Genomic DNA, 26,895 nt, shown 5'->3' with positions numbered 1-26,895 from the left:
TGTTGTTTTTCTTTTTTTTCTGTCGATCAAAACCTACAGAAAACATAGAAGTAGTTAACTGTAGTAATTAACTGTAAGCTAACGTCTGTTCTATTCAATTTGGATTCCATAATAAACTACTGCATATCTCACTTATTAAAAACTCTCGACGTTTGAATTTGCAGAATTCTCAAAACTAAATCTAAATAAGAATGAGAAATCTAAATCAGAAACTAGTAGAACAACTTACATTTTGAAAAATCTTTCTCATTTCGATTCATTGTTCGACTATGGATGGAGGCGACAGCGATTGCAGCGACAATGGATGGAAGCGATGGCGACGATGGATGGAAGCGACGGCGACGGTGGATGGAAGCGACGGCGACGATGGATGGAGGCGACGGGAAGAGCAGTGATGGCGGGAGATGAATTCTGCAAATGAGAAATTAATTCAATTGTTAACCCTAATTTTATTAGTGAAATGTCCATTATACCCCCGCCTTGTATAGTGAAGTAAATCTGTGATAGAGTGAACTGATTTCTCCTTCAAATTCGAAAATCTCATGTGTTAAAACTAGCCCTTGATTTTCTTGATCTTGTGGCTGTGATTTGTTCTCTAGTTATATACTTAAGGGGCACTTTCCCCATATCACTACTCTATATATATATATAGACATAAAAACAGACTAACTATGACCTAAAAATGCCCTACGTATGATCTTGTTCTGCGTTTCTGTATTTAAATCTAGTCTTCATAGATCAAAACATATATATATATATATATATATATATATATATATATATATATTGGTAGTATAAAATGAATTTTGGGGTATTTAGTTAATCTGTTAATGTATTGTTTCTTTAATGTTTTTATTTAACTCATATTATTTGTCTAACCTTGCCTGCAACATGCCCATATTCTTCCTTTTTGTAGTGCATGGTTAAATTAAAATTGTCGATTGGATCAATATAAGTGACGGTTCCATTTTCAAATTGTATTCATGTCTTATGAGTTGAACCAAATCCATTCTATTGGTCTTAGTTGCCCGATTTAGGCTCTAAAAATATTGGAACACTAGGTTAATCGTCTAATTGTGATGCAACTAAAAAAATCATAGAGTTAAAAAAAATGGGAAATCGAAGACACTAAAAAAATCATAGAGTTAAAAAAATGGGAAATCAAAGACACTAAAATAGTACTCCCTACGTCTCCCAATAATTATCCATTTTGGCTCCGGTACGAGTTCTAAGAAATGTAAAGAAAATTAAATTGAAAAAATTAGTGTAATATGAATCCTACTTTTATATTCCTGATATAATAAAATGTGAATGAAATGGATTAGTGCAATATGAGGCTTATGATAAAAAAAAAGTGAAAGTAAACAATTAATTAAGGGGGCAAATGAAAATGACAAAGGTGGAAGTAATAGAGGGCGAACCATTTTCTTCACCATGCTTTGGCTGATAGCATACCAGGGGATGCTGTTACACCCATCCCATTATTTTAATTTAAAATTATAATATTAATATATTTTATTATAGAATAATATGTTGTATGTGCATGTATTGGCCCAGCTGTGCACAACGAGGGATTCTTGCCCACCGAATTGGTTATAATTCTAATATATCCATTGACTCCAAATCAAAATTGACAATTCGTGAACCAGTTACCTCTATACAAAATTTTCTTTAGTTTACAACAAGATGGATTAGCAAAAATTTGATCACAAGATTTAGGAAAAGATGGATTAGCGTTTGTACGTGAAAGATGGATTAGCGTTTGCAAAATCGAGAAAATTGGTGTGCAATCAACTGATTTAGATCTGACCACCGATTTGAGAAGTAATGTCTCTCCTTCTGAAGACGTGCCTAAATTTTTGGTAAGGAAATAAAAAACAACAAATCTATGTGACCAAATTTTGTACAACCAAAAACTAGTTTATTTGTATAAAAATAGGTTTATTTATGCATTTTATTAAAATATATGGATGCATATATAGTACATGGAAAGTGTATAATATTATGGTCATATATTTATGATTTATGTATATTTTTTTTAATTTTTTGGAACCATTAATTTTATTTAGTGCATACTTTAATTCAAAATTTAAAAATAATAGAAAAAAAATTCAAATATAAAAATAAAAATGAGGTTAAATGCTAATAAGTCTTTTTAACTTATCCACTTACTATATTTATAATTTTAATATATAATTAATACATTAAATATTAATATTACTTTATTTTGGTTGTACAAAATTTGGTTGTTTATCATTACTCAATAAAAAATGCGATGGAAAAGAGTCGATTTGAATGAAATAGACACCTACCATGCATGGATGTCACACCGACTCAATTATGCAAAATCATCTTTCCATAATCGTAGTATTTCTCTTTAAAATGTTCAAACATAATTGAGTTATTTTACTTTTTTGCAAAAATATGTTTCTTACTTTAATTTATATATGTCATACTCCTACTTTATTCTTTTTCATATTTTATTATTCCATATATCTAACCAAACACTTTGTTAAACCTTTTGCTGGATAAAAAAACGATTCACTTGACAAGAAACGAAGATAGTAGTAATTCTCAATATTATTGGAAAGTTACATTGCATACTCTTAGGAGTGTTTGAGAGGAAAGACCAAGTCTTATAAATCAAAACGTATTATAAGTGATAGTATTATTTCAAAACTAAATATCGATACTATCTATTTAATCGACGTACAATATTCTTTTTTATATCAAACCTAGCTTTGGTTAAGATTTGATCGTCAACCTCTTTTTATGTCCTTTGAATGATAATCAACCACTGCACATGTTATGGAAATCATTTTCATTATTACCATAATCTTTTTTGTTGCCTATTTGTCACTACAATAGTACTATTTGTGTAACATCAGGTTGACTATGTATACCAACTTTTGAGACCAAGAATAAAAAAGTAAAGAGTTCAAATTTCATCGAACCATATAAAACAAATTACTTTTTTAGACATATAAATATTGAATTTGAAATAATATACTAATTACATTTACATATAAATTCTTGTGCACATTCTCATAAATATTTATGATTAGCCATAATATGGCCAAATACATTACTCTTTTTTATTTCGTTCTATTTAACCTACTGTTCTAAACAAACTTCAAGGCAATGTGCTATACCATCGTTGATGTTTCTTGTGTTGATAATCTTATTCCTTTCTTTCTTCTATGTCTAAAACATAGTAGTAGCTAGTACTTATTTTGACCTAATATCAGTCAACGACAATGAATTACACAATCATCATTCAACTATAGTATCAGTCTCATTTTCTTGAGATTAATTAGCTATGTGATCATTCCGATTCTTGCTATCGTTGAAGCTTTATGAAATGATTCCCTGGTCCTTTTGTTTTGTTCTATTATACTATTTGATATTATAACACTGTCTACATTGAATTTAATGGCATTTCCAGATGGGGTCAGTGGTTCGACCGATCCTACCATCGATCCATCGAGACTGAAAATTCCATTAAATTTGGTATTCGGAGCTGTCGAAGCTCCACTCCATCCTTGTTCACTTTCATTTTCCGTCGTCGTATTCATTGTTCGCAACTACTATCACACCGCCTCTGCCTTGCAACGCCACTAATTACAGTGTTGGACTCACAAGTTCCTTTTTTGTGAACTTGCCATTTATTTAATTATGGGCTTTGGTTGATGTTTGAAAGCTGACAAGTCTCACATAGAGTGCATAATTTGTACATAAACTATGTTAAGACAACAGTATGAGTGTGGACGTTTCTCAAATTTGGAACTATTGAAGATGAGAAGTCGAGATGCAGATTCTGATTACCTCACATATGTATACTTTCTCTTCTTTTTAAATTAGATTTTCACTTTGTTTGCTATCTTCAATATTGATGAAAATTCAGTTTGCTACAAATGGAAAAGACTTAACAGAACGCTTCTTTTCTCACGCTATCAGAGATTCTTTTACCTCTTTATCCTCTTTCCCAGATCTATCCATTTACATATGCAATCTCTCAGTATCTCTCACATAGTATTCAATCTAATTTCTGACTTTAGGGCACTGTTTCTACTACTCAATGAACAGGAATAATTTAATAATACAGCCAAAAATATTTGTGGTTGCTACTTATAGACATCAACTATTGCACTTCCATTACTATATAACATAAGCCATAATAGACTTTATCCTGGATTAAATTAGTTATAGGAGTGTGGTCTGATAGATAATCGTGAGATACATTGTAATCTTAGCACCAGACAATATGCCAAGATACATTGTCACATGTCAAGATTTTGAGAAAAATGGCAACCGAATAAGAGATAAAAATAAACACAACCTCTAATCATGAACAAAAGTGGAAACCGAACGGAGCCATATACTATGCATAAGCAAGAAGTGTGGAAATGTCTAAATGAACCTCTCTTAATAACAACTTACAATAAGAGAAAATATTTAGTACTAGTAATTAGGACTTAAAAAGAAAAGGACAAGTATTTCCAAATTCCTAAAATATGAGCTTCAGTAATGTCACTTTAACCTGTCTTTCTTGAAAGTAAAGTGATTGATGAATAGTTGTAGTAACTTGGCCACAACATAAATCCATCAGAAAGGACACAACTGAAAAATTCACATGCGTATAAATTCTATTAGTGTATAAAAAGAAAAAGAAAAGGATCACAAAAGAGAAGTGCAGATAAACAAAATGCATAATTTAGCATAGAGAAATAGAAAAAACTGGGAAGGAAACAAAGACAGTACTGGTAAATCCTAGATGAATAGTAGTTGATGTGGAGGAGACAAACATATAGTAACTACTAATTGTTGAATGGATAAGCTTTATTGGTTGTTGGGGAAAGAATTTAGTTTCAAGGAGCTAGACAAGACAATGACAATAATGCTGTGTGTGTGTGAGAGAGAGAGAGAGAGAGAGAGAGAGAGAGAGAGAGACTGAAAAGTAGATCTTGATGCAAGAGTATCATGATCGTAGCATATGCATGCATGCTTCACTAACAGACCAAGCTTAAAGATAAAGCATTTATTTTGCAAATCCAGATATCATAATAAACTAAGTTATTTCAAAATTGAAGGTGAAAGCATATACGAACTTCTAACTGTATAATCATCAGCAAAAGAAGTTAAACAAGAATATATTGTGCAACTACTTGAACATGTCATAATGAGAAGCAGGTTAGAACAGTACCAATTTCTAAAGAGGCATACGACAACTCGAGTGTCAAATTTACTGCGGCGGCATATGCATATGCTGAGGTGGAGGCATGGACATATGCTGCATGGGATGGGTTCCACCCACGAGATGCTGAGGGGGCGGTGGTGGTCGCCAACCAGGTGGAGCAGCCATTCCAGATGGAGGCGGTGGAGGTCTCATAGGAGCTGGGGCCATTTGTGGAGGTGGTGGCGGCATGCTTCTGAACTGCTGCATTGGTGGAGGAATGCCAGTGTGACCAGGTTGCGGGGGCTGACCCTGCCAAGATGGCGCTTGCATCTGCATAGGCTGATACATGTTCTGTGGGGGTGGCACACTGAGTGCTGGGATCGGAGGGGGAGGAACAGGGCCGTTTGTGAAGGGCCTTGGTGCGACTGGGGCGCTGACACCACCGTTTTGCTGAGGTATTGTTGGAGGTCCACTTGCAAACATGGTGTGGGGCCGACTTCTTATGGTAGTAGGATTACTAGCAGCAAGAACTCTTTCTGCAATTTGTAATGGGGCAAAACTGCTTCAGTAATGAATGACTATTAGGCTTTAGTGGCAAGAACTAGGACCTTCAAAGTCTTAAGCAGAACTCACCTGCAGGGGTGCCATGGCGCTCTCCTTTCGTATCTTTCTTGTACGCATACGACACTGTTATCTGACGATTGCAGAGATACTGCCCATTCATCGTCTGTGGGATGAAGAATATTAGGATATTCAAATTTGCAAATATATGAGCCATTTGAAACAGAGAAGAAACATTTTGTTTTGAACTTCCCAATTATCTATAAATTATCAGTCGGAGAATAACTTAATTCAAGTACAAGCATATACCCCATCCTCCTAGGAGAGAATCAATCATTTTCATAGCACCAATACGTCAAAGAATCTATTGTGAGACCACAAAATCAGTGTTTAACTAACATTAAACACTGGCTGACTGGCATCACACAAGACTGAAGACAGACACACCACAGCATGATGATGACCCTCAAGGTTCAAGCTATTAATTTAGGATGCTAACATGTTATAATAATACTAATACTTAAAAAAAATATATTAGAAACAATACTGACAAATATATATTGCAAAGATTTCCACAAATTTTATAAAATATTTACAAAATCATATGGAAATATAATTTGTTAAACAAAATGCATAACCAAAATCTATTCTGAAATACCTAATCTGTTATGTTCATTCACTTAATTTTTTTAAGGGATATTGGCATCTAATATCATGAAACTTTCAAAAAGTTGGGTTTTTCCCACGAACTTTAAAATTGGCAAATAATATCACGAACTTTACCCTGGGTTTGTTTTTTCCCACGAATGAAAAAAAAATCATGTTATTTTAATAGATTGAAGAACAATTTTGGAGGGTGTACTTCAAGAAAAACTATCTTCAAAGATTGAAAAACTTGAAGCTCTCAAAATTGTTGTCGAGAAATTATGAAAAAAACTGTATCATAATATTATTTGTGGGAATTTTTTCATTCGTGGGAAAAAACAAACCCGGGGTAAAGTTCGTGATATTATTTGCCAATTTTGAAATTCGTGGGAAAAACCCAACTTTTTGAAAGTTTTATGATATTAGATGCCAATATCCCTTTTTTAATTAGATTAACCATTGATAATGAATAATTGTGAATAATTGTTTAAAACTTCAATTATTATAATGTTTAATATTTCACATAAAATTTCAGAGGGGCTTCTATATTTGGTAAAGGTGCTATGTTATATATATAGATATAGTTCTCCCCCCCACCCCAATATACACAGGCAGCACAAGCACAGGATTAGACAGAAAATATTACCTCAATAGAGGCATCAGATGCCTCAAATGAATCATAGCTAATAAAACCAAAACCGCGAGAATTTCCAGTTTCAGGATCTCTCATTATCTGCAAATGGGACTAAAACTTAAAACAAGCAGCAAATGAAAGCCAAAATACACTCTCACAGATGACACTTGGAAAAAGATGATCTCATTCATCATGAGGCATTAAACATGGCAAAAACAAAAGATTAATGAAGGGTAATGGGCAAGAACACACAGATATTAATCCTAACTACAGATGGACTTTTAATCAGTGAAATATTCAACCTGAGGCAGTAGGAGGTTTATGAACATCAGTATTTAATATTTATGAACAAGTAAACAATGAAGAAGAGGAAAAAATAATTACTGCAAATGGTAATACAAAAATGAAAAGGAAAGAAATTACTACTATTAACTAACAAATAAACTTCAACAATAAATAAAGAGGCAGGGACCATGAAATCTAGAATGGTAGCAACTAGCATTAAGGAAAGATATATCTCAATGGCACATAGAAGTGTAACTATCCCCATTTCTCAAGGAAAAGTATGCACCCCAGGTCACGATAGGCCATTGTAGAGAGAAAGTGCCCAGCAGACTTATACTGTTTCATTGTCTTATAGTACAAAAACATATATTCCAATTCTTCACAGAGAGCATACAAAAACAACAAGAATAAATGGATAAGTCCAAGAGATGACAGAGGCCAAACCTTTGGATTTGCAACAATAACACCAAAAGCACTGAAAGTGTCATAAAGAAGCTTTTCATCAACATCCTGCATATATAAAACCATTCAGCTGTGGATCAACCAAAATCTGAAAGATATTCACCTCAAATAAATATGTCTAGAACATTACACCAGTTTAAATAAATACTTTTATAGAACATAGAGCGATTGACAGAGAAAGTAAAATAATTCTTACAGGATCAAGGTTTCCGATAAACAGGTTAGCTCCAACATCGACACTTTTCTTATCTTGTGAAGCCTACAGCCCAAATAACGACCATGCAATCAGGCTCTTATAAACCAGCAATTGTTATATAAACCCAGTAAGATATGTCATAACCAAATAGAACAGTGGAAGAAATGCAATTGGCTGAACGAAAACATAAATGCATAGAACATACCTTATTTACTCGAATAGGTTTTCCAAACAACTTAATCATATTAAGAACTTTGATTGCCTGCAAAAGGAATTGATGATCAAAACACATGAAATGAGATAAGGAAATGAAAATTGTGGTAATGATAATGTTGGAAGTGAAAAAGATTACATAATCGGCATCTTCTTCACTTCTAAACTCCACAAATCCATAGCCTTGATGAGCACTTGTAACCCTGTCCTTGGGCACATATACATTAACTGGAACAAGCAAAAACAGAAAGATAAATATAAAGGAAAGAGTGCGTAGCGAAGCAACAAAATCTACAAAGTTACTTAGGTTTACAGAATAAGGTCTATAAAAAAAGCAGAGACGTACCAACTGGACCTGCTTGCACAAACAGCTCCCATAATAGCTCTTCACCTGCCTGTATGTCCACATAAAAGATAAACCATAAGTCTTCAGATACCAAGGGAAACATACATCATATGTTGGTTGGTGGCTTGGTGCACACTATAAAACTGGCAGCATAAGGCTAAACTCTTGGAATAAACAAAATACGATGAGTAGTTGGACACAAATACAAAACAGCCACTCAGAATTCTAAAACCAAGGATGTATAAAGCAATGCAGAATGAACATAAGCGACCTTGGATCTAAAATGCAAAACCTATTTCGTAGTAAACTATAACCACCCAAGTCATTAGAACTTCAAGGCCGTTACCAAGAATCCTTCAAAAAAATTCCTTAAATCTGACATCGAAAACATTTTCCAACATTGCAGTATCAATAACTAAATGCACCAAACTCCATTAACATCATTACTAGAAAAGGAAGAAGAGAGATGTAAGTGAGACATCAGAGAATGTGGAGAAGAAGCAGAAAGATGAAAGTGAGGCTTCAGTTAAAGTGAAGAAGAAAAGCAACAAGAAGAAGAAGAGGCCACGACAGTGGTGGATGATAAAGAAGAGAAAGAATGAAGATAAAAAAAATGAGGAGGCAGAAGATGGGGCAGTCAAGGAAGAAGTTAACCACAATGAAAATGGATCCACTACGGAGAAAATTGTGGCAAATCCTGATGTGAGCATTGATAATGATAGGTATGCCATTCCGGACTTTATTCTATTGGATGGTTTATTTGTCGTGGACTTTACTTGTAAATAGACCTTGTTTGGTAGTAGTATATTTTTATTTACCAATCAGATAATATACGTGAAGGCTGAACAGTAATTGTTTAATTTTCTCATTTGAAGGTTATATGGTAAACTTTTTTCAATATTGCTATTTTGTTTAATGAGCTAAGCTTTTGATATGTAGCTCTACTTTATTGTGGCTCATTGCTTAGAACTATGTCAAATTGCATGAGTAGCATGTTAACTCATACTTTCTTAACTTTAATATTTGGATGGAACTTATCAGAAGACCTCATAACTCGCCAAAAGAGCAAGACTAGCAACCCTTCTTGTGTTCACTTATGCACAAAGAGTACTTGACCAACCTAGACATAGTTATCCTTCCTCTTTGCCTTCTCCTAGCTGTTTTTAGCTTTTCAATGGACGGCTAGTAACATGATTCTTGTGAAAATTTAGCATGATAAATGCAATGCCTTTTTGCTTCAACACTTACATTGCGCAGCTGTAGGCTGTAATTTTGTCTTGAGTTTTTGCAACAGGGTTGCTTTACATTTTGAAACTTTTAAAACTCCTCATATGTTTGATTAGCTCTGAATAGTTTCACTCATCACATCTTGCTTTATCCTGCAGAATTAATTTAGAGAGTTCTCAAAAAGTGTACGTTGGAGGCATTCCATACTACTCCAATGAGGATGATATTAGAAGTTACTTTGAAGGTTGTGGAACCATTACTTTCATTGATTGTATGACATTTCCTGACACTGGGAAGTTCCGAGGAATAGCATTTATCACTTTCAAGGTAGATTCTCTGACTGGATAGAGGATGAATTTGTATGATTTGTTCGTACATTCCGCGGTTAGTGTTATTTTTTAGGACGACGTGGAACCAATCTAAAACGCTACTCCCTCCGTCCACGAATAAGAGTCCCGTTCACTTTTTTGCACTTATTTTGTAAAAATGATAATAAATAGTTAAAGTGTAGAAATGATAAAGTAAGATAGAGAATAATGTAAATAAGACTCGTATCTACATTATTCTCTATCTTACTTTATCATTTCTCCACTTTAACTATTTATTATCATTTTTACAAAACAAGTGCAAAAAAGTGAACGGGACTCTTATTCGTGGACGAAGGGAGTATAATGCATGCAATACAAGTACAACAGATATGACAGAGAACGGGAATTCTATTAGATTAGTTATCTTATTTATGTTATTGCTGCATTTCAGCTAGCTGTTGAATCACACTTTCTGAAATTCAATAAAGTAAATCAATCTTATAGTACCATGTTAACTAAGCTTATTTTATAGATTGAGCTCCTAGGTTAAAAGTTATTTTTGGAATTGGAGCTTACAAGTAATAAGATCATATATTTTAAAAGGGGAAATATCAGTTTGTGTCCCATTATGCTTTTTCATAATATCCCAACTTCAACATTTTCACAATAATGTGGGTTTTTGCTTAAATTATGAGATGGAAATAATGATTGCATGTCTTTCTGATATGGTCCTGGAGATTTTGCGTTCCATCATGGCATGTTTGCCTTGAGAGGCAAAGATAACCATCATTGTACCTCTATTTGATGATAGTTCGAGCCCGTTGTGTAGCTAGGACCATAAATTTTTCTATTAAATCACTGTATCAAGTTGATGGAGAGGCATGGTCACTTTCATTATGTTAATTTGTGCTTTTTTTCTTGTAGACCGAAGCTGCAGCTAAGAGAGCATTGGCACTTGATGGTTCCGACATGTAAGCTTATAGTAATATTGTAACACTCGAAGTTCCTGTTCACTTTGTCTTGATCTGAATTTCTACTATTTTCCAGGGGTGGATTTTTCCTTAAAATCCAGCCTTTCAAGCCAACTAAAGAAAACAAGTTGCCCAATTTTGCACCATCTGTTGAGGAGGGCTACAATAGGATATATGTGGGTAATCTGGCATGGGATATAACCGAGGATGATTTGAAAAATACTCTTGTTGGCTGCGCAATTAAATCTATTCGGTTTGGTCAAGATAAAGAGACGGGGGAGTTCAAGGGATATGCCCATGTCGATTTCGATGACAGCCTCTCTCTAAAAACAGCTTTGAACTTGGATCAAACCGTAGTCTGTGGGAGGCCTATTAAAATAAGCTGTGCCGTGAAGAAAGGTACTGCTTTTGAGTCGAAACCAATTCGAAAAGATAATCAAGTCGAGAATGGCAAGGGGGTCGCTGCTGCCAGTTTGAAGGCTCCACCTAAAGACTATCAAGTCAATGCGGTAGCTGCTGCTGCCAGTTTAAAGGTGCCACCAGAAGACTATCAAGTCGACCATTATAATACTAGCAGTGTCACAACTGATGTTGGTTCAAAGATACGGAGGCGAACATGTTACGAATGTGGAGAAAAAGGTCATCTTTCATCAGCTTGCCCGAAGATACAAGCTGCTGCTCCTACAAATCCAGGTACACAACCGCTGTTACCTGCTGCTGCCAGTTTAACGGTGCCACCAGAAGACTATCAAGTCGACCATTATAATACTAGCAGTGTGACAACTGATGTTAGTTCAAAGATACGGAGGCGAACATGTTACGAATGTGGAGAAAAAGGCCATCTTTCATCTGTTTGCCCGAAGATACAAGCTGCTGCTCCTACAAATCCAGGTACACAACCGCAGTTACCTGCTGCTGCCAGTTTAAAGGTGCCACAAGAAGACTATCAAGTCGACTATTATAATACTAGTGTAGAAGTTGAAAAGCAAGTTACAAGCAGTGTCACAGCTGATGTTAGTTCAAAGATACGGAGGAGAACATGTTACGAATGTGGAGAAAAAGGGCATCTTTCATCAGCTTGCCCGAAGATACAAGCTGCTACTCCTACAAATCCAGGTACACAACTGCTGGTACCTGCTGCTGCCAGTTTGAAGGTGCCACAAGAGAACTATCAAGTCAACCATTATAATGCTAGTGTAGAAGTTGAAAAGCAAGTTCCTAGCAGTGTCTCGGCCGCTATGAGTTCAAAGATACGGAGGCGAACATGTTACGAATGTGGAGAAAAGGGCCATCTTTCATCGGATTGCCCGAAGGTACAAGCTGCTGGTCCTACAACTCCAGGTACAGCATAGTCCAGTATTCAGAATGCCACACCATGTAGTCGGCGACAACTCTGGAGAAAAAGGAGAGGAGGCTTTTTAATTTATACATTTGAATATTGAGAATGAATTGACAATGAGAGGGAAGCTTGTGCTTCTTTCATTTTTGCTCCCATTGTACTTCTAGCTTTCATGCAAAATTGTTGTTATAGTATCATGCAGTTGTTTTATCCACAAAAAAACATGACACAAGGTTAGAGATTGACTTTGATTTTCTGTCTATTTTCTCAGTCGTGCAATGTATTCTTTTATTTCAGTTTGTTTAATCACTTAAACCAACTGTGAATGAGATCGAAGAATAATTCGAGCCAAATACAGTGAACATTGCTGCCTTGTTGTCGTCAGAAATATGTAGTATTTTGTAACTATATTCTAGCAAAGTATAATCAATTTTAAATTTGAAGTTGACAAAATAATCAAAAGGCTCCAGACAAAATCACATGCCTGTGTTAAATTAATAGGAATATTGTAGATATATATTCAACTTTTTTAATTAAAGTCGTTGACATCCAGCATTTTGAAATAAAATGATTCTGTTTCTTAAAAAGAAAGAAATGTAGTATATGAGGTAGGTGGTGCTAGGCATAGTTGATTTGGAAGTCATTAATTTAATTGTCGGCCAGTTGTGGAGCCACTGAAATTTCGTAGTCACAAATCCACCACACAACCTTATCAATGAAAGAAGAATATGATTAATCATATTGTATTGCCTCAATTTTAAGCCAAAGTCATTTTTATTATAATCTTAATAATTTATTAAATAGCTCGGACTTTGCTCCACAGTTTGATTTATGGCCGAAATTATTTTTTTGACAAGAATATGTAAATAGGACGAATAATTTATGGTCAAACACTTTTTTTTCTTATAACTACCCGAAATACATTTTTCTATGCTAATTAATTTGTTGTTATTTGTTTGACATTTATAGTCAAATTAGTGTAGAAGTGATGCCAGATTGTCTTTTGGGTCATAGATGCAAACAATTCCACACTAATAATGAACTTAGTATGTTTCACTCTTTGCAATTTAGAGCTGTGGTTTAAATCTCTAAGTTTAAAGTTGTTAATCGAGTCGGATTGACCTTACGTCCTTACCAGCTCATCAGTGAAACTAAATGGGCTAAACTCATTGCCTAAAGTGGGCATAATTGGTCCATTTTTAAACTCAGGTCCAGCCCAGACCCAAGACCACTAAAAACTCAGCTCACATACAGCTCGGCCTAGGCCCATGACCATCTCAACTATTAAGTGAGTTTAGGCCGGCTGAGACTTATGGCCCACGGTGCCGGTGCAGCTTTTCCAACGTCGTCGTTCTATCAACGCCGATGTTTATTCTACTGACAACAATCATATGTATTTCCCTAACTTTTCTTGCTTGTTCTCTAATTCTTTCTTTCTCATTATCCATCTCTCTCGTAGTTCCCTACCGTCAATGCCACATATATTTCTAGCATCGCCAACATAAAAAAATACCATGCTCTATACTAATAGTGGCAAAGCCAAATTAACTACTACTAGTACTACACTTTCTATGAGGGCATCCGCATCGCGTCTCGATGCGGTCCCTATCTCGTCTCATCGAGACGGCGATGCGGCATGCATCTCGTCCCGAAGAGACGAGCCGTCTCGTCGCGTGACGTGTCCCGAAGAGGCCGGCCTCGAGCTGGTGAGACACGCGCCTTGGCGATGTGGCGTGCTCCGGTTCGTGCGTGACGCCCACTCGCCGGCCCGCGAGTGGGCGTCGTTTATATCCGTTTAAAATGTTTTTTTTTGTTTTTTTTTTTTAAAAATCAAGAAAATTCGAAAATAAATTAAATTAAAATATTGTAATTTTTAATTTTTGTATTTTTCAATATTGTAATAAAAATTGAAAATTAAAAAATTAAAAAAATACTCCATAGGATTTCAATTATGTATTTTTCGTATTTTCGGATGTTGTAATTTTTGTGGTTTTTAATGATTTAATGAATTATTAGTATTAATTTAATATTTCAATGAAATATTAATTGAATTTGTTGGAAATAAAAATAAAAAATGAAATTGAATGAATAGTTAAGGGATGAGATGGTTAAGAGATGGAGGGATGCAGGTGCTGTCTCTTAGTTAAGAGATGAGGTGAAAAGTACAGTGATGCCCATAAATAGTGAAGAGATGAGACAGTTAAGAGACGGATAAGAGACAGGGATGCGGATGGCCTTAGTCTCAATTAGGGGTGGCAAAATGGGTAGCGGGTAATGGGTAATTCCCATCTCGATCCGCTACCCGCGGGGTATTGGGTACCCGCCACCCGACGATAACGGGAAACGGGGCGGGATCGGGTAGTGTGTTTTAGAGTTTTACAGGTAGCGGGTATACCCGTTAGTCCTGATAATACCTGTTATTATTAGTATTAGTCATATTCTATCTTTTAACACTCTCTCCGTTCCATATTAATAAAGGTGTTTAAATAGTTAAAGTGGAGAAAAAAAGTAAATAGTTAAATAATACTTACTTAATAGCCATATACGTACTCATTTTGAAAAATTAAAAATAAATAGTTAGAATGGAGAAAAAATAAAGTTAGAGAGATAATAATGTATAGAAGAGTATTTCTATTATTAAATTTCTAAAATGAGTGAAAAAATTGAAATGCCTCTATTAAGGGGAAATAATGGAAGTACTTTATATAATCTAAGAGTTCTTTTAAAACATTTTATATTCCAACGAACATACAATTGAAAACTCACCGGAATTAGCTATAAAGTGTCCCCTCACTTTTATTCTCAATCTATTCAACATTACCATCGATATTAATAAAGTAAATTAGGGAATGTTGGCGGTTATTATGATTTTCAAATTTTTTATTAGGCTTTTGGGTCGGGTACGGGTACCCGCAATGTCGGGTACGGGATATCCGACACGGGTATCGGATAATCCCGGTATGCCGCGGGACGGGTATTGTGACATCAAATTTGGCTAAAATGGGTATGAGTACCCGACTTGTCGGGTGCGGATACCCGCAGACAACCCATTTAGCCACCCCTAGTCTCAATGTCAAAATCTGGATCCTCAAAGGTGCATTATTTGTATATATGGTACATGGAAGGATGGTGAGATTATGTTCCTATCAAGTATTACAACATCACGTGCGCTGAGGTGGTACGGTCTCACTTTCGTGCACGAAAACATTTTATTTATGTATCATACTAATATATAAAATCTCACTCTATCTTTTGCCTACTATTATTGTTCCTCCACTACCTTACAAAAATAAAGTAGCTCATTAATTTTTACTTATCTTTTTCATATTTTTTGTGCATTGATAGTGATACACTTGAAAGCAATAGTCATCAAAAGATAACTAGAAAGTTCATATAATAATACTAATTAGACGTACACGCCACATACATACCAATGAATGCCTAGATACAATTAAAAAATTATTTACGGCTTAATCAAATGCTTTTGGCAAGAACAAATTTGGTCTTATAAATAAAACTTGTAATTTATGAAAAGTCCAAGTTCTGTCACTAGTTTGTGGAATTGAAGCATAGTCAATTAACATAATTAAAGGAAATTCTGAGACAACTAAGATACAACCAAAAGAAGAGGACAAATTGCGAATGGGACAAAAGAGTCAAACAGAGTAGGCCTTAATCAAAAAGAAATTTTGTTGGCTTCCATACTTTTAATTTCTTCATAAATAATTTTAAACCTTTAAATGCGTTATCTCGTTCACGAAAGAATCTACAATTAACGAATGAATAAGTAATAACGACACAACACGCACGATTTACCACCCCTAAATATACGGTCATACTACCTATCAAGTTTCAACTATCATCAACCGACAAATTTGCAATCATGCATAATTTGAGATCTCTAAACTTTTATGCTGTAAAAAATCTTCATTTTGTTAATTTGATTAGGAGAAAACTAGTATATGTATATAAATAATGACAAATCTTATCATGGAATTAGACACAATGAATAAGGTTGTCGCTAGCTTCGGAAGGTAGAGGCAGTGCGATGAACACCACTGGCAATACATGGCGAACGAATAACGAAAGTAAGTCACAGTTACAAAAGAGGTTATTGCACCATGTTGTCGACTACAACATTAAAGACTGAATTTAATGGAGTTTTCTGACCCTCAGACAGTGGAATTGGTCATCCCTCAACCAGAGACGGACCTAGGTGGGGTCGGCCGACCCCACCGCGGGTCCATGAATGCCACCGGAATATACGAGAATTCGTCGGCCGATCCCGCAACAGCCCACCTCCGACCCCACGGCCAACGCCTCCACCGCTCCACGAAAGTTAAACGAAAAAGTGTTGAAAACTGGGATTTAGAGAAATAGAGAGAGAGAGAGAGAGTAGATATACAATTAAGTTATCGATAGTGATTAAAATTGAGAGGAGAGATCGATGAAAGAAAAAGAGAGCAGAACCAAGATAACTCTGCGTAGAAATGTGGTGATGAAGACGCATCGTAGTTTGTGCAATATTATTGTGTGGTGAATAAAAATTTTGTTCTTCAAAATGAAATGGGACTTTATTAGCTTATTTAATTAGTACTCCACTTAGTAGATACTAAAAGAATTGTAATGCATTTTTTCAAAAATATTACTACCTCCGTCCACGAAAATTCGTCCCGGTTTGACCGGGCACGAGTTTTAAGAAATGTAATGGAAAGTGAGTTGAAAAAGTTAGTGGATTGTGGATCCTACTTTATGTATTAGTTTTATAATAAAATGTGAGTAGGAATGAGTTAGTGGAATATAAGATCCACTACCAAAAATGGTAAAAGTGAAATGGGACAAATTTTGGGAGACGGACGGAAATGGAAAAATGAGACAAATTTTCGTGGACAGAGATAGTACTAGTATTTAAATATTATCTATATTTTTAAATAATTATTATTTAAATATTATACTCCATACATTAAGTATTCGGTATATCCGATCCCACGAGTTATATATCATGGGTCTGTCGTTGCCCTCAACCCCACTTGTGCCATTATATATGAATGGATAATTAATTAGTATCATACTATCATAGTATATTTTGCGGATTGAACTAATCAGTACTATCATTTTTTCTTTATTTTTAAGTTTATTAATGGTTACTATCTATTCATAGTGAATATCGACATTATAAACTTTACCATTTTTATGCACTATTGACTACAACTATTTGAGATTCTGAATAAACTGGAAGTAGAAAATTAACGTTGTACTATATAATTCAATACATCCCAAATAAAATTACTACTAGCTTAATGTTGTCATGAAAAAGATTCTTTTGTCCAAAATATAAAAACATACAATAATTAAGTTAAATTTTTATATTTTTCAAATAGAAAATGAGAACCCTTATGTAGCCCCAACCCAATGTTATGTCGTAGATCGACACATAAATGACCTTCCGATAATAATTTTCTTTACGCAATCTCTAATTAAATTTCGTTGAGAGACAGTTTTAATTTCAATTTATTTGAGACCAATATTTATACTAGTAGTAAATTAATTCGTAATTACCTTTTTAAATTTTCTTTATACAAACTGTAATTAGATAATCTGTGTACAAAAATTCAAAATGGAAATAGAAAAGAAAATCCAAAAATGGTAAATAAAAGCAGATAAGCCTAAGATATGAAGACCGAAAAGGTAACAACGAAGACTTTTTGGACACACACACTCTCTCTCTCTACCGAATTCTCTCTCTCTCTCTCTCTCTCTCTCTAATTCTGACCCGCCGCCGACCTTCTCCAGTCGGCGAACGGCGCGCTGCAGCGGAATCAACCTCGCTGTCTAGCTCTACATCTCACGCTAGGTAGATTTCAGCTTCAGTAATTTAATTTTGGCCGAAGTGAATAATAAAATGGTTTTTGTCCCCAATCCATTTTTGTGGACTTGCAATTTTGATATTCAATGTTTTCACACCTATCCTCACCGGAGGTGATTACGCGGCGACATTTTTGACCTCAATTTGCTGAATTTCTGTAGCTGAAATAGGAAAAGTTTTGAAGCGCTCAAATTTCCTCAGCACTAATTTTATGCGCTTGAAGATCAATAGAATCGTTATTTTACTGGTTTAGAGAAATCTCAGCGCCATGAATGAGTCGGCAGCTTCTGGCGACTCTTCTTCTGGTAATCAAACGATCTCTCCGAAACCAGCTGCGAAGAAGAAACGCAATCTGCCTGGAACTCCAGGTATGTGGAAGTGGAATAGAAGCTTCGAGAGTTGATTTTGTTAATTTTTGTGAGTAATTTTGAATCATAGAGGTGAGAATTTGTGTGTGATTGGATCAGATCCTGATGCCGAGGTGATTGCCCTATCGCCGAAGACGCTGATGGCGACGAATCGATTTGTGTGCGAAGTCTGTAACAAAGGCTTCCAAAGGGATCAGAATCTGCAGCTGCATCGGAGGGGCCACAATCTGCCGTGGAAGCTGCGGCAGAGATCGAGCACGGATGTGAAGAAGCGTGTCTACGTCTGCCCCGAGCCGAGCTGCGTCCACCACGAGGCGGCGCGGGCGCTGGGCGATCTGACCGGGATCAAGAAGCATTTCTGCAGGAAGCACGGCGAGAAGAAGTGGAAATGCGACAAGTGCTCTAAGAAATACGCAGTTCAATCCGACTGGAAGGCGCATTCGAAGATTTGCGGAACGAAAGAGTACAAATGTCAATGTGGAGTCGTGTTTTCGAGGTGGGGAGTGGCTTCAGTTCCATGGAAACTCAAGTCTTGAAGTGGAATTGACGGCTTATTAATCTGGTTTTGATTGCAGGAGGGACAGTTATATCACTCACAGGGCATTCTGTGATGCTTTGGCAGATGAAGGTGCAAAAAAAGCTCCTTTGGCAGCCGAGCCTGCTGCTGATGCGGCTAAAGATCTTGAAACTAGGGTTTCGTCGGCGCTGCCACCATCGCAGCAGCAGCAAGCCTCTACACCTGAAGATCCTCCTCAAGCTGCAGCTGATGTTGCTTCCAGTATAGTACCTGATAACAGCAGTGATGATAATAGTAATCATGGTATATTAATACAACTTGGATTTGTTTGTTGTTTTATTCTATTAGTTGTCTTTTCCTCTACACATTTGTTGATTTGGACAAAATACAATAACATTTGTTATCTACTTGTCTTTGATCTTGAAGTTTTGTCTGTTACTGGTTTCTGTTGTTATCTGCATATTATTTGGACTATGTTCAAGAACTATATAATAGTATAAAAGAAGTTGTTGGTTTCTGTTGTTATCTGCATATAATCTTGAAGTTGCTTGTTATCTGTTACTGCTTCTTTGTTTCTATAAGTAGTAAGTATTTTCTGTTTGTTTCTTGATATTGTTTAGTGACGGAGTTGCTGGATAGCACCATTGCCAATCCCAGTAGCAGCCAGATTTTGGAAGAGTCGCCTAACGCCACAAGCTTAGCCGCGAGATGCAGCAGTAGCAGTTGCTCTGGCAGTAGTGGGAGCTCAAGCAGTAATGTATTTGCCAGCCTATTCGCTTCATCCACATCTTCAGCAAGCTTGCAACCGCAAACAACTGGATTCACCAACTTATTTCAATCCGTTGCTCGCCCTGATTATACCCCTGATGCCGCACCCTCTTCATCGTCAGAACCTGTAGCTCTCTGTCTGGCTGTCAATCAAGGCTCATCAATCTTCGGAAATGCAGGACAGGAGCGCAGGCAGTATCCTCCAGCGCCACCACCCGCTCTCTCAGCAACAGCATTGCTGCAGAAGGCTGCTCAGATAGGCGCTGCTGCACCAAACATGTCATTGCTGAGGGGTCTTGGGATAGTTTCGTCTTCCTCATCTCCCAATTCTACCGAGGAGTGGAGTCAGCAGAAAATGGAGACAAGTGGGGGATCATTAGCTTCCGGGCTCGGGCTCGGACTAGGCTGTGATAGTGGGTCTGGTTTGAAGGAATTAATGTTGGGAACTCCATCCGTTTTCGGCCCAAAGTACACTACTCTCGACCTTCTCGGGCTGGGGATGGCTGCTAATGGTGGCTCAACGGCAGGGTATCAACTTTAATGATGGTGTCGACGTTTCTGCAGCAGCATAAGATTTGTCTGTTTGAAGGTTTGTTGGTGCACCCATATTTATCTTTCTCTCCAGAAATGCTAGTAGCAGTTGTGATATGTGATTACTGATTAGTATAGTTCAAATATGTAATTTTACTAAGTAGAACAGTATGTTGGATAGTCAAATATATAAATAATTAGAAGTTGAATTACTTTAGTGATCACATCTGCTGTGCACAAATTGTTTATCTAATAATGACTAGGTTGGGCCAATGTGAGTAGTAGAAGGTGAAGCAGATGAAGTAATGAAATAATGCTAATTTAAAACTATCTTAGATTAGGGATGAGTCAAATTTGATAGGGACAGATGAATAAAAGTTTTTAGGTGAATATTTATGTCATGATAGTGGTGTGCTTGATTGAAGCATCATCTCTCACACAACATGTTTTATCTTTTAAAACTTAATTAGGATGAGGATAATGTGATGTTGAATCCTAGTGGGTGTTTGATTGGTGTGGGTTGGAACAAATTAAGCAAATCATTTAAGGTTAGTACTGACTTGTCTTTATATCATCTTGATTTGCCATAATCCCACTTGATTATCAGGATAGGTTCTGTATCTGTTTCTAGGTGTGTGAGAGAGACGTGCTATAAGAAAATATTGATGTTCGATTTAATATACTACTACAAGTTTTATGAATGTTATCTGATTGAATAAATAAGATCTAAATATTTAATCTCGGGGTAATATCATGTCTTATTAGTGAACACTTTAGTTTACTAAATATTTGCCACAATTTCTTTTTGGATCCGAAAATTTTGGTACGGCCATTTGTATAAGTGGGGATCGACATAACTCACTATTTTATTACCTTGCGTAGCCATTATTTACAATGTTTGTTAATGATGTACACCTTTAGTTAGAGTGAGAAACTTGTGCTATTCACACCACTATCAATCATTTTACCAATATTATAATGTCATTCACAATATGACAATTTTGTCGTGGGTGTAGAGAGTAGTCTATATGTTTAGAAAAAATATCACAAGTTAGAGACTGAAAATGATAAAATTATGTTAGTTTCAATTTCTAAATTATTTGCAAGTTTTAAGTTGAAAATATTGTAATAGAATTGACAAGTTCAAAAAATTGGAGTAGACTAATTATAATAACTGAAATTTTGGATAAAATTGACAAGTTTAGAAGATTAAGATGAAATTGATAACATTACTAAATGTATGAATAAAAACTCTACCATTAATTCTTAAGTATCACAATTTTTTAATTGTTCCAATTTACTATCGGAAATTTTTGTCATCTGTAAAGTCACGGTTCCAAATTATGCCAAATATTTTGCTATGAAAAATAAATTCTACGCATTAATATTTCCTTTTATTTTTTAGTTGATGGGTACGCAATACTACAATAGATACAGATTTTAAAATAAAGATACACTACTCATTGATAAAATATCACGGTTTAATTGGTATAATTGCTAAATATTATCGCGTGGGTGTCTCCATCTCGTCGCAGAGAGACGTCCGCGACGAGATGACAGTGAGACAGCGATGCAAACTCCGTCTCGTCGCCATCTCGTCTCCGTCGCGTCCCGTGTCTCCTTCCGAAGAGGCAGCTGGTGAGACGTCTAGCCACGCGCCTTGGCGACGTGGCGAGCCGTGGTTCGTGCGTGACGCCCACGAATGGACGTCGTTTATATCCGTTAAAATTGATTTTTTTTTAAATTCAGAAAAAATTCAAAAATTAAAAAAAATATAGTATAAAATTCAAAAAATACAAATCTTTTTATATTTTTTTTATGATTTTAATTAAGTGTTTTTATATTTTTTAGGATTTTAATTATGTGTTTTTTATATTTTTTAAGATTTTAAATTGTAATTTTATTTTATTTAATGAAGTGTGTTTTTTATTAATTGGATTTGTTGAAAATAAAATTAAAAAATAAAATTGAATGAATAGTTAAGAGATGAGATGGTTAAGAGATGGAGGTAGGGGTGCTTAATTTTTTATGAACTAACTACAATGAATAGAACATCATAAGTTTGTTTTTAGTTTTCAAAAGAACTTATACAAATACAATATCATTTCATATGATATATTTATTACAAATTTATGTAACAATTCATTTAACATACAATTTTAACATATTTGTGAATTATTTATTAAGCGTTCCGGTATAAACCAAATAGTCACAACAATATCAATTAGTATTGAAAATTCCAATGAATACTATGTTTAGCCAAAAAAGGGAAAATGAAATTCAATTTTAAAATTCAATTTTTTTAAAAAATTGCTAAAGTTTAGAACTCCTATTTTTGTATTAGTAAAAAATTGCTAACATAAACTAGATCGACCCGACCTACTACACTTGGCATCACTCTTATCCATATATGAATATTATTGTATTGTTGGTTTGTATTTTGGGTATTTATTTTAATTTTTAGGTATTATTTGTTATAATTCTAGATGTTGGATTATTATTTTTTTAGTATTGAACTATTTAAAATTATAAATAAATTCGGATTAAAATTACACATCGGTTCCGGTTCGGAACCGGAATCGACCGGTTCTTAACCGGCCGGTTCCAAACCGGAACCGATCGGTTCCGGTTCCGGTTCTTGAATTTATGAAAATTTAAAACCGGTTAACCGGTCAACCGGTCCGGTTAGAACCGAAACCGGCCGAATAAGCAGGCCTAGATGGAGGGATGTAGCCATGTAGGTGATGTCTCTTAATTAAGATATGGAGTGAAAAAGTACAGTGGGGTCCATGAATAGTGAAGAGATGAGGGGGTTAAGAGATGGATAAGAGACGGCGTTGTAGATGGCCTTACTCCCTCCGTTCCACAGTAATATTGTCATTTTGCCATTTTGGTACGTTCCATAGTAATAGAGTCATTTTCCTTTTTAGTACTAAATGTTAATACATTTTTCTACACTTATTTTACTTTCTCTTATTTTTTTCTATATTCATTTCTCTACCTTTCTCATTTTCCACTTTATTCTCTGTTCACTTAACTCACCTAAAATAATTTTTCTTAATCTCCTTGCTGAAAAAAAGACTTTATTACTATGGAACGGAGGGATTAAAATATAGCAAGTGATAAAATGAGATCGAAACTTTTCAAAATTTGTTTAATTTAATTTTTAATTTTGTAGCATGCATTAAAATACTTTGCACTAATAATGGGTTGTGGTTGTGGTTGTGGCCGAGGCCAAAATGTCATCACCTCTCTAAAATATGATGTCCCATAAATTAAACAATAGTTATAGTACTACGATATGATACTATTATTAGTTTGTAAGATTTACTTTTTTTTAGTATACAAAGCTTCCGACACCTCAGGTTCAGGTATTTACGTATAGAAAATGGAAAATAATAATTATAGTATAGTACTACTAGTAATTAGTATACTTATTCAGTTACATTAATAACTTTCATTAATAATGTTTCAACAAATAATTTTTTTGAAGACCCAAAAAAGAAGACTTGTTCTCTCTCTCTCTCAGCCGCCGACTCAAAAAAGCCACCGCCCTTCCACCTCGCCGGCAGCTCTGAACCGCAGAGTTCATCTGAAAAGGTGCAACAAATTAAGCTCTGTGTACAACCTCCCCCACTCCACTCCTTCATTTCAACACAGTAGCCGCCAATCTCTGTAACTTTTCCCATTCCAACCTCTATAATTTTGGTCAAATCTCAACACCCACCTGATTTCCTCCGTTTTTATCCACACCCCATTTCCGCAAACTCGTAAATTTTACTTCTTTACCGCTCTATTTTGCCGCCATTTTACCGGAGTTTGCAAAATCGCCGCCGCCGCCTTTTTTAGGGCACGCATTTTTTCCGGTTTCTGAATCAATTTCGTTAGATAAAATTAGTAAGGGCTCAAATAGAAGATAAAAAATGAATGACTCCACCGCCTCCGGCGATGATTCTTCCGGAAATCATGCAGCGCCGCCGCAGAAAGCAATTGCGAAAAAGAAGCGGAATCTCCCCGGCATGCCCGGTGAGAATTGAATTTATCACACCTTTTTTTTTTTTTTTATCACTGTGTAGTTCAAAATATGCAATTCAATTGATTTGGGGATTATTTAATTTGATCAGATCCTGACGCGGAGGTGATCGCTTTATCACCGAAGACGTTAATGGCGACGAACAGATTCGTCTGCGAGGTATGCAAAAAGGGGTTTCAGCGCGATCAGAATCTGCAGCTGCACCGGCGTGGCCACAATCTGCCATGGAAGCTGCGGCAGAGATCAAGCAAGGATGTGAAGAAGCGCGTCTACGTCTGCCCCGAGCCGAGCTGCGTCCACCACGAGCCGTCTCGGGCGCTCGGGGATCTCACCGGGATCAAGAAGCATTTCTGCCGGAAGCACGGCGAGAAGAAGTGGAAATGCGACAAATGCTCCAAGAAATACGCGGTTCAATCCGATTGGAAGGCGCATTCGAAGATTTGTGGAACGAAGGAGTACAAATGCGACTGTGGGACTCTGTTCAACAGGTTGAATTTGGTTTGGTTTCGAAATCGAATTGAATTTCGCCTCTTTTTCTTGATTGTGATTTTGTGGTGTGTAGGAAGGATAGCTTTATCACACACAGGGCATTTTGTGATGCTTTAGCAGAGGAAACATCGAAGCCAGCCTCTGTTTCACCGCCATCGCCACCTTCACCGGCCTCATCGCCTCCACCACCGTTGCCATTGCCATCGGAGCATGAAGATTCTACTCAAACTGATGTGGTATCTTTGGCCTTACCAGATAACAACAATCATGGTAGTTTGCTAAATCCTGATTTGTCCTTTTCTGTTGCCTTTGAATCTTGGATTCTGTTTTGTCAGTTTATGGTTTTTGTTGCTCTCTGCATATGGTTTTGGATTAGCTGTTTTTTTATTGCAAGAACTAGATATTAATGGACAGATTAGTGGGAGATTGATTTAAAAAATTACTTACTTTATGTAAAGCAAACAAGCATTAAGATCCAAGAAGTGGAAGCATGGTTTCACTTTATGCATAGAATCATTTATAAGGAAAAGTTATAGCTTCTTTTGTTGTTTTAGTTGATTTTTTTTTTATCTTCATTTTAATTTCTTGTAGTTACGGAGATGCTGGAAAGTGCAAAACCTGATTCGACCAATGGCCGGATGTTGGAGGAGACACCCGCGATGACAAACTTGACGGGTGGCTCTAGCAGTAATGGAAGCTCTAGTAGTAATGTCTTTGCCACTCTGTTTGCTTCATCCACATCTTCTGGAAGCTTCCAATCTCAAACAGCCGGCTTCTCAAATATATTCCGTTCAATTGCTTGTCCTGACCCTACGCCTGCTATTGCCCCGTCTTCATCTTCAGAGCCAGTAGCTCTCGGCCTTGCAGTGAATCAAGGGTCGTCAATTTTCGGAACAGCCGGGCAGGACCATATGCAGTATCCTCCAGCAGCACCACCGCCATCTCTCTCAGCAACGGCATTGCTACAAAAGGCCGCTCAGATGGGCGCTGCAGCATCAAACACGTCGTTACTGAGGGGTCTCGGAATTGCATCCTCGTCCTCGTCTCCTAGTGTTTCTCACGACGGGCCATCATTAGCTGGTCTCGGGCTGGCCTGTGATAGTGGCTCTGGTCTCAAGGAACTAATGTTGGGAACTCCTTCAATTTTTGGGCCTAAGCATACTACCCTAGACCTTCTTGGCTTGGGGATGGCCGCCACTGGCGGCTCCACTAGCGGACTATCAGTTCTGATGAACGGTGGTCTCGACGTTGGTAGAGACTTCAGTGGCCAAGATATAAGATGAAGCTCAACAAACAATGCTGTTGATTGTAGTGAAAAATCCTGAGTTTTAAAGTTTTGGATGAGATGCAACCATTTTGCATTTCATTGGCCTAAGGCCTTTGATGAAAAGAGAATTACTGTTAGTATTTGTGTTTTTCTTTTTCCAGTTTCAAATCGAAGGTGGAGTAGGCGGCCACCATACTTCGTCTCATCGGGTGATCATACGTCCAGGTACGAGCTCGGGTTCGATATGAGATATGAACCAATTATGAGTCTAGGTATTAAACTCACATGCTACAACGCTTTGTGTATATATTTTGTCACATTAAATTAGTTAGATAAACATATGTAATAATGATTGTAGCTTGTGTTTGTGGATTCCCTTTTTATGTTTGGCTGAAAAAATCTTGTTTATTAAGCACTGGAAAGACGAGTTTAGGTGAGTGATGTTTAAACATGATGGGTGGTTGTGGGGCAAATGTCAGTCAATAAATTAGGTCTTATCCAAATAAAAATGAAGTGAGAAGCGTAGCAAGAAAGTTTAGAAGATGATGATATCTTGCTCAATCACAAGTGAAATTTTGTGTAATGTACAATTGGATTGATTTGTAGCAAAATAATGCAATAAGACTATGATTATAGTGGTGTGACATCATGAAAATGACATGAATTGGGAATCATTAGACTTGTCAATATATT

General features: G+C 36.2%; 4 protein-coding genes across 6 annotated transcripts; 3 read left to right on the top strand and 1 right to left on the bottom strand.

Moving 5' to 3' along the window:
• Nucleotides 1-4,358: 4,358 nt before the first annotated feature.
• Nucleotides 4,359-8,621, bottom strand: LOC125192958 (splicing factor 3B subunit 4-like). Its single transcript, XM_048090646.1, has 9 exons — nt 8,519-8,621; nt 8,312-8,400; nt 8,165-8,221; nt 7,960-8,022; nt 7,746-7,811; nt 7,029-7,115; nt 5,810-5,903; nt 5,204-5,712; nt 4,359-4,620 (listed from the first exon to the last, which is right to left on the bottom strand). The coding sequence occupies exons 1-8, from the start codon at nt 8,619-8,621 to the stop codon at nt 5,243-5,245; spliced, it is 1,029 nt and encodes a 342-aa protein (XP_047946603.1). The 3' UTR covers nt 4,359-4,620; nt 5,204-5,242.
• Nucleotides 8,622-8,628: 7 nt separating this feature from the next.
• On the top strand, nt 8,629-12,625 carry LOC125192950 (phragmoplastin interacting protein 1-like). The gene is made up of 5 exons (XM_048090636.1): nt 8,629-8,646; nt 8,969-9,240; nt 9,904-10,072; nt 10,978-11,024; nt 11,101-12,625. Exons 1-5 carry the CDS (start codon nt 8,629-8,631, stop codon nt 12,374-12,376), a joined length of 1,782 nt encoding a protein of 593 aa, XP_047946593.1. The 3' UTR covers nt 12,377-12,625.
• A 5,436-nt stretch (nt 12,626-18,061) lies between these two features.
• On the top strand, nt 18,062-20,637 carry LOC125201279 (zinc finger protein ENHYDROUS-like). 3 transcript variants are annotated; one of them, XM_048099326.1, is made up of 5 exons: nt 18,062-18,217; nt 18,494-18,597; nt 18,697-19,093; nt 19,173-19,417; nt 19,735-20,637. In XM_048099326.1, the coding sequence occupies exons 2-5, from the start codon at nt 18,498-18,500 to the stop codon at nt 20,421-20,423; spliced, it is 1,431 nt and encodes a 476-aa protein (XP_047955283.1). In that variant the 5' UTR covers nt 18,062-18,217; nt 18,494-18,497; the 3' UTR covers nt 20,424-20,637. The 3 variants fall into 3 exon arrangements, with proteins under 3 accessions (XP_047955283.1, XP_047955282.1, XP_047955281.1); XM_048099325.1 differs by having other exon boundaries at nt 18,483-18,597; XM_048099324.1 differs by having other exon boundaries at nt 18,391-18,597.
• A 3,254-nt stretch (nt 20,638-23,891) lies between these two features.
• On the top strand, nt 23,892-26,614 carry LOC125202466 (zinc finger protein GAI-ASSOCIATED FACTOR 1-like). The gene is made up of 4 exons (XM_048100863.1): nt 23,892-24,439; nt 24,538-24,934; nt 25,009-25,205; nt 25,527-26,614. Exons 1-4 carry the CDS (start codon nt 24,337-24,339, stop codon nt 26,216-26,218), a joined length of 1,389 nt encoding a protein of 462 aa, XP_047956820.1. The 5' UTR covers nt 23,892-24,336; the 3' UTR covers nt 26,219-26,614.
• Nucleotides 26,615-26,895: the final 281 nt, after the last annotated feature.

Source organism: Salvia hispanica, chromosome 1 (assembly GCF_023119035.1).
Source record: "Salvia hispanica cultivar TCC Black 2014 chromosome 1, UniMelb_Shisp_WGS_1.0, whole genome shotgun sequence".
Lineage (NCBI taxonomy): Eukaryota > Viridiplantae > Streptophyta > Magnoliopsida > Lamiales > Lamiaceae > Salvia > Salvia hispanica.
Note: the sequence above shows the minus strand (reverse complement) of the source record. Positions and strands in the feature narration are given on the sequence as shown.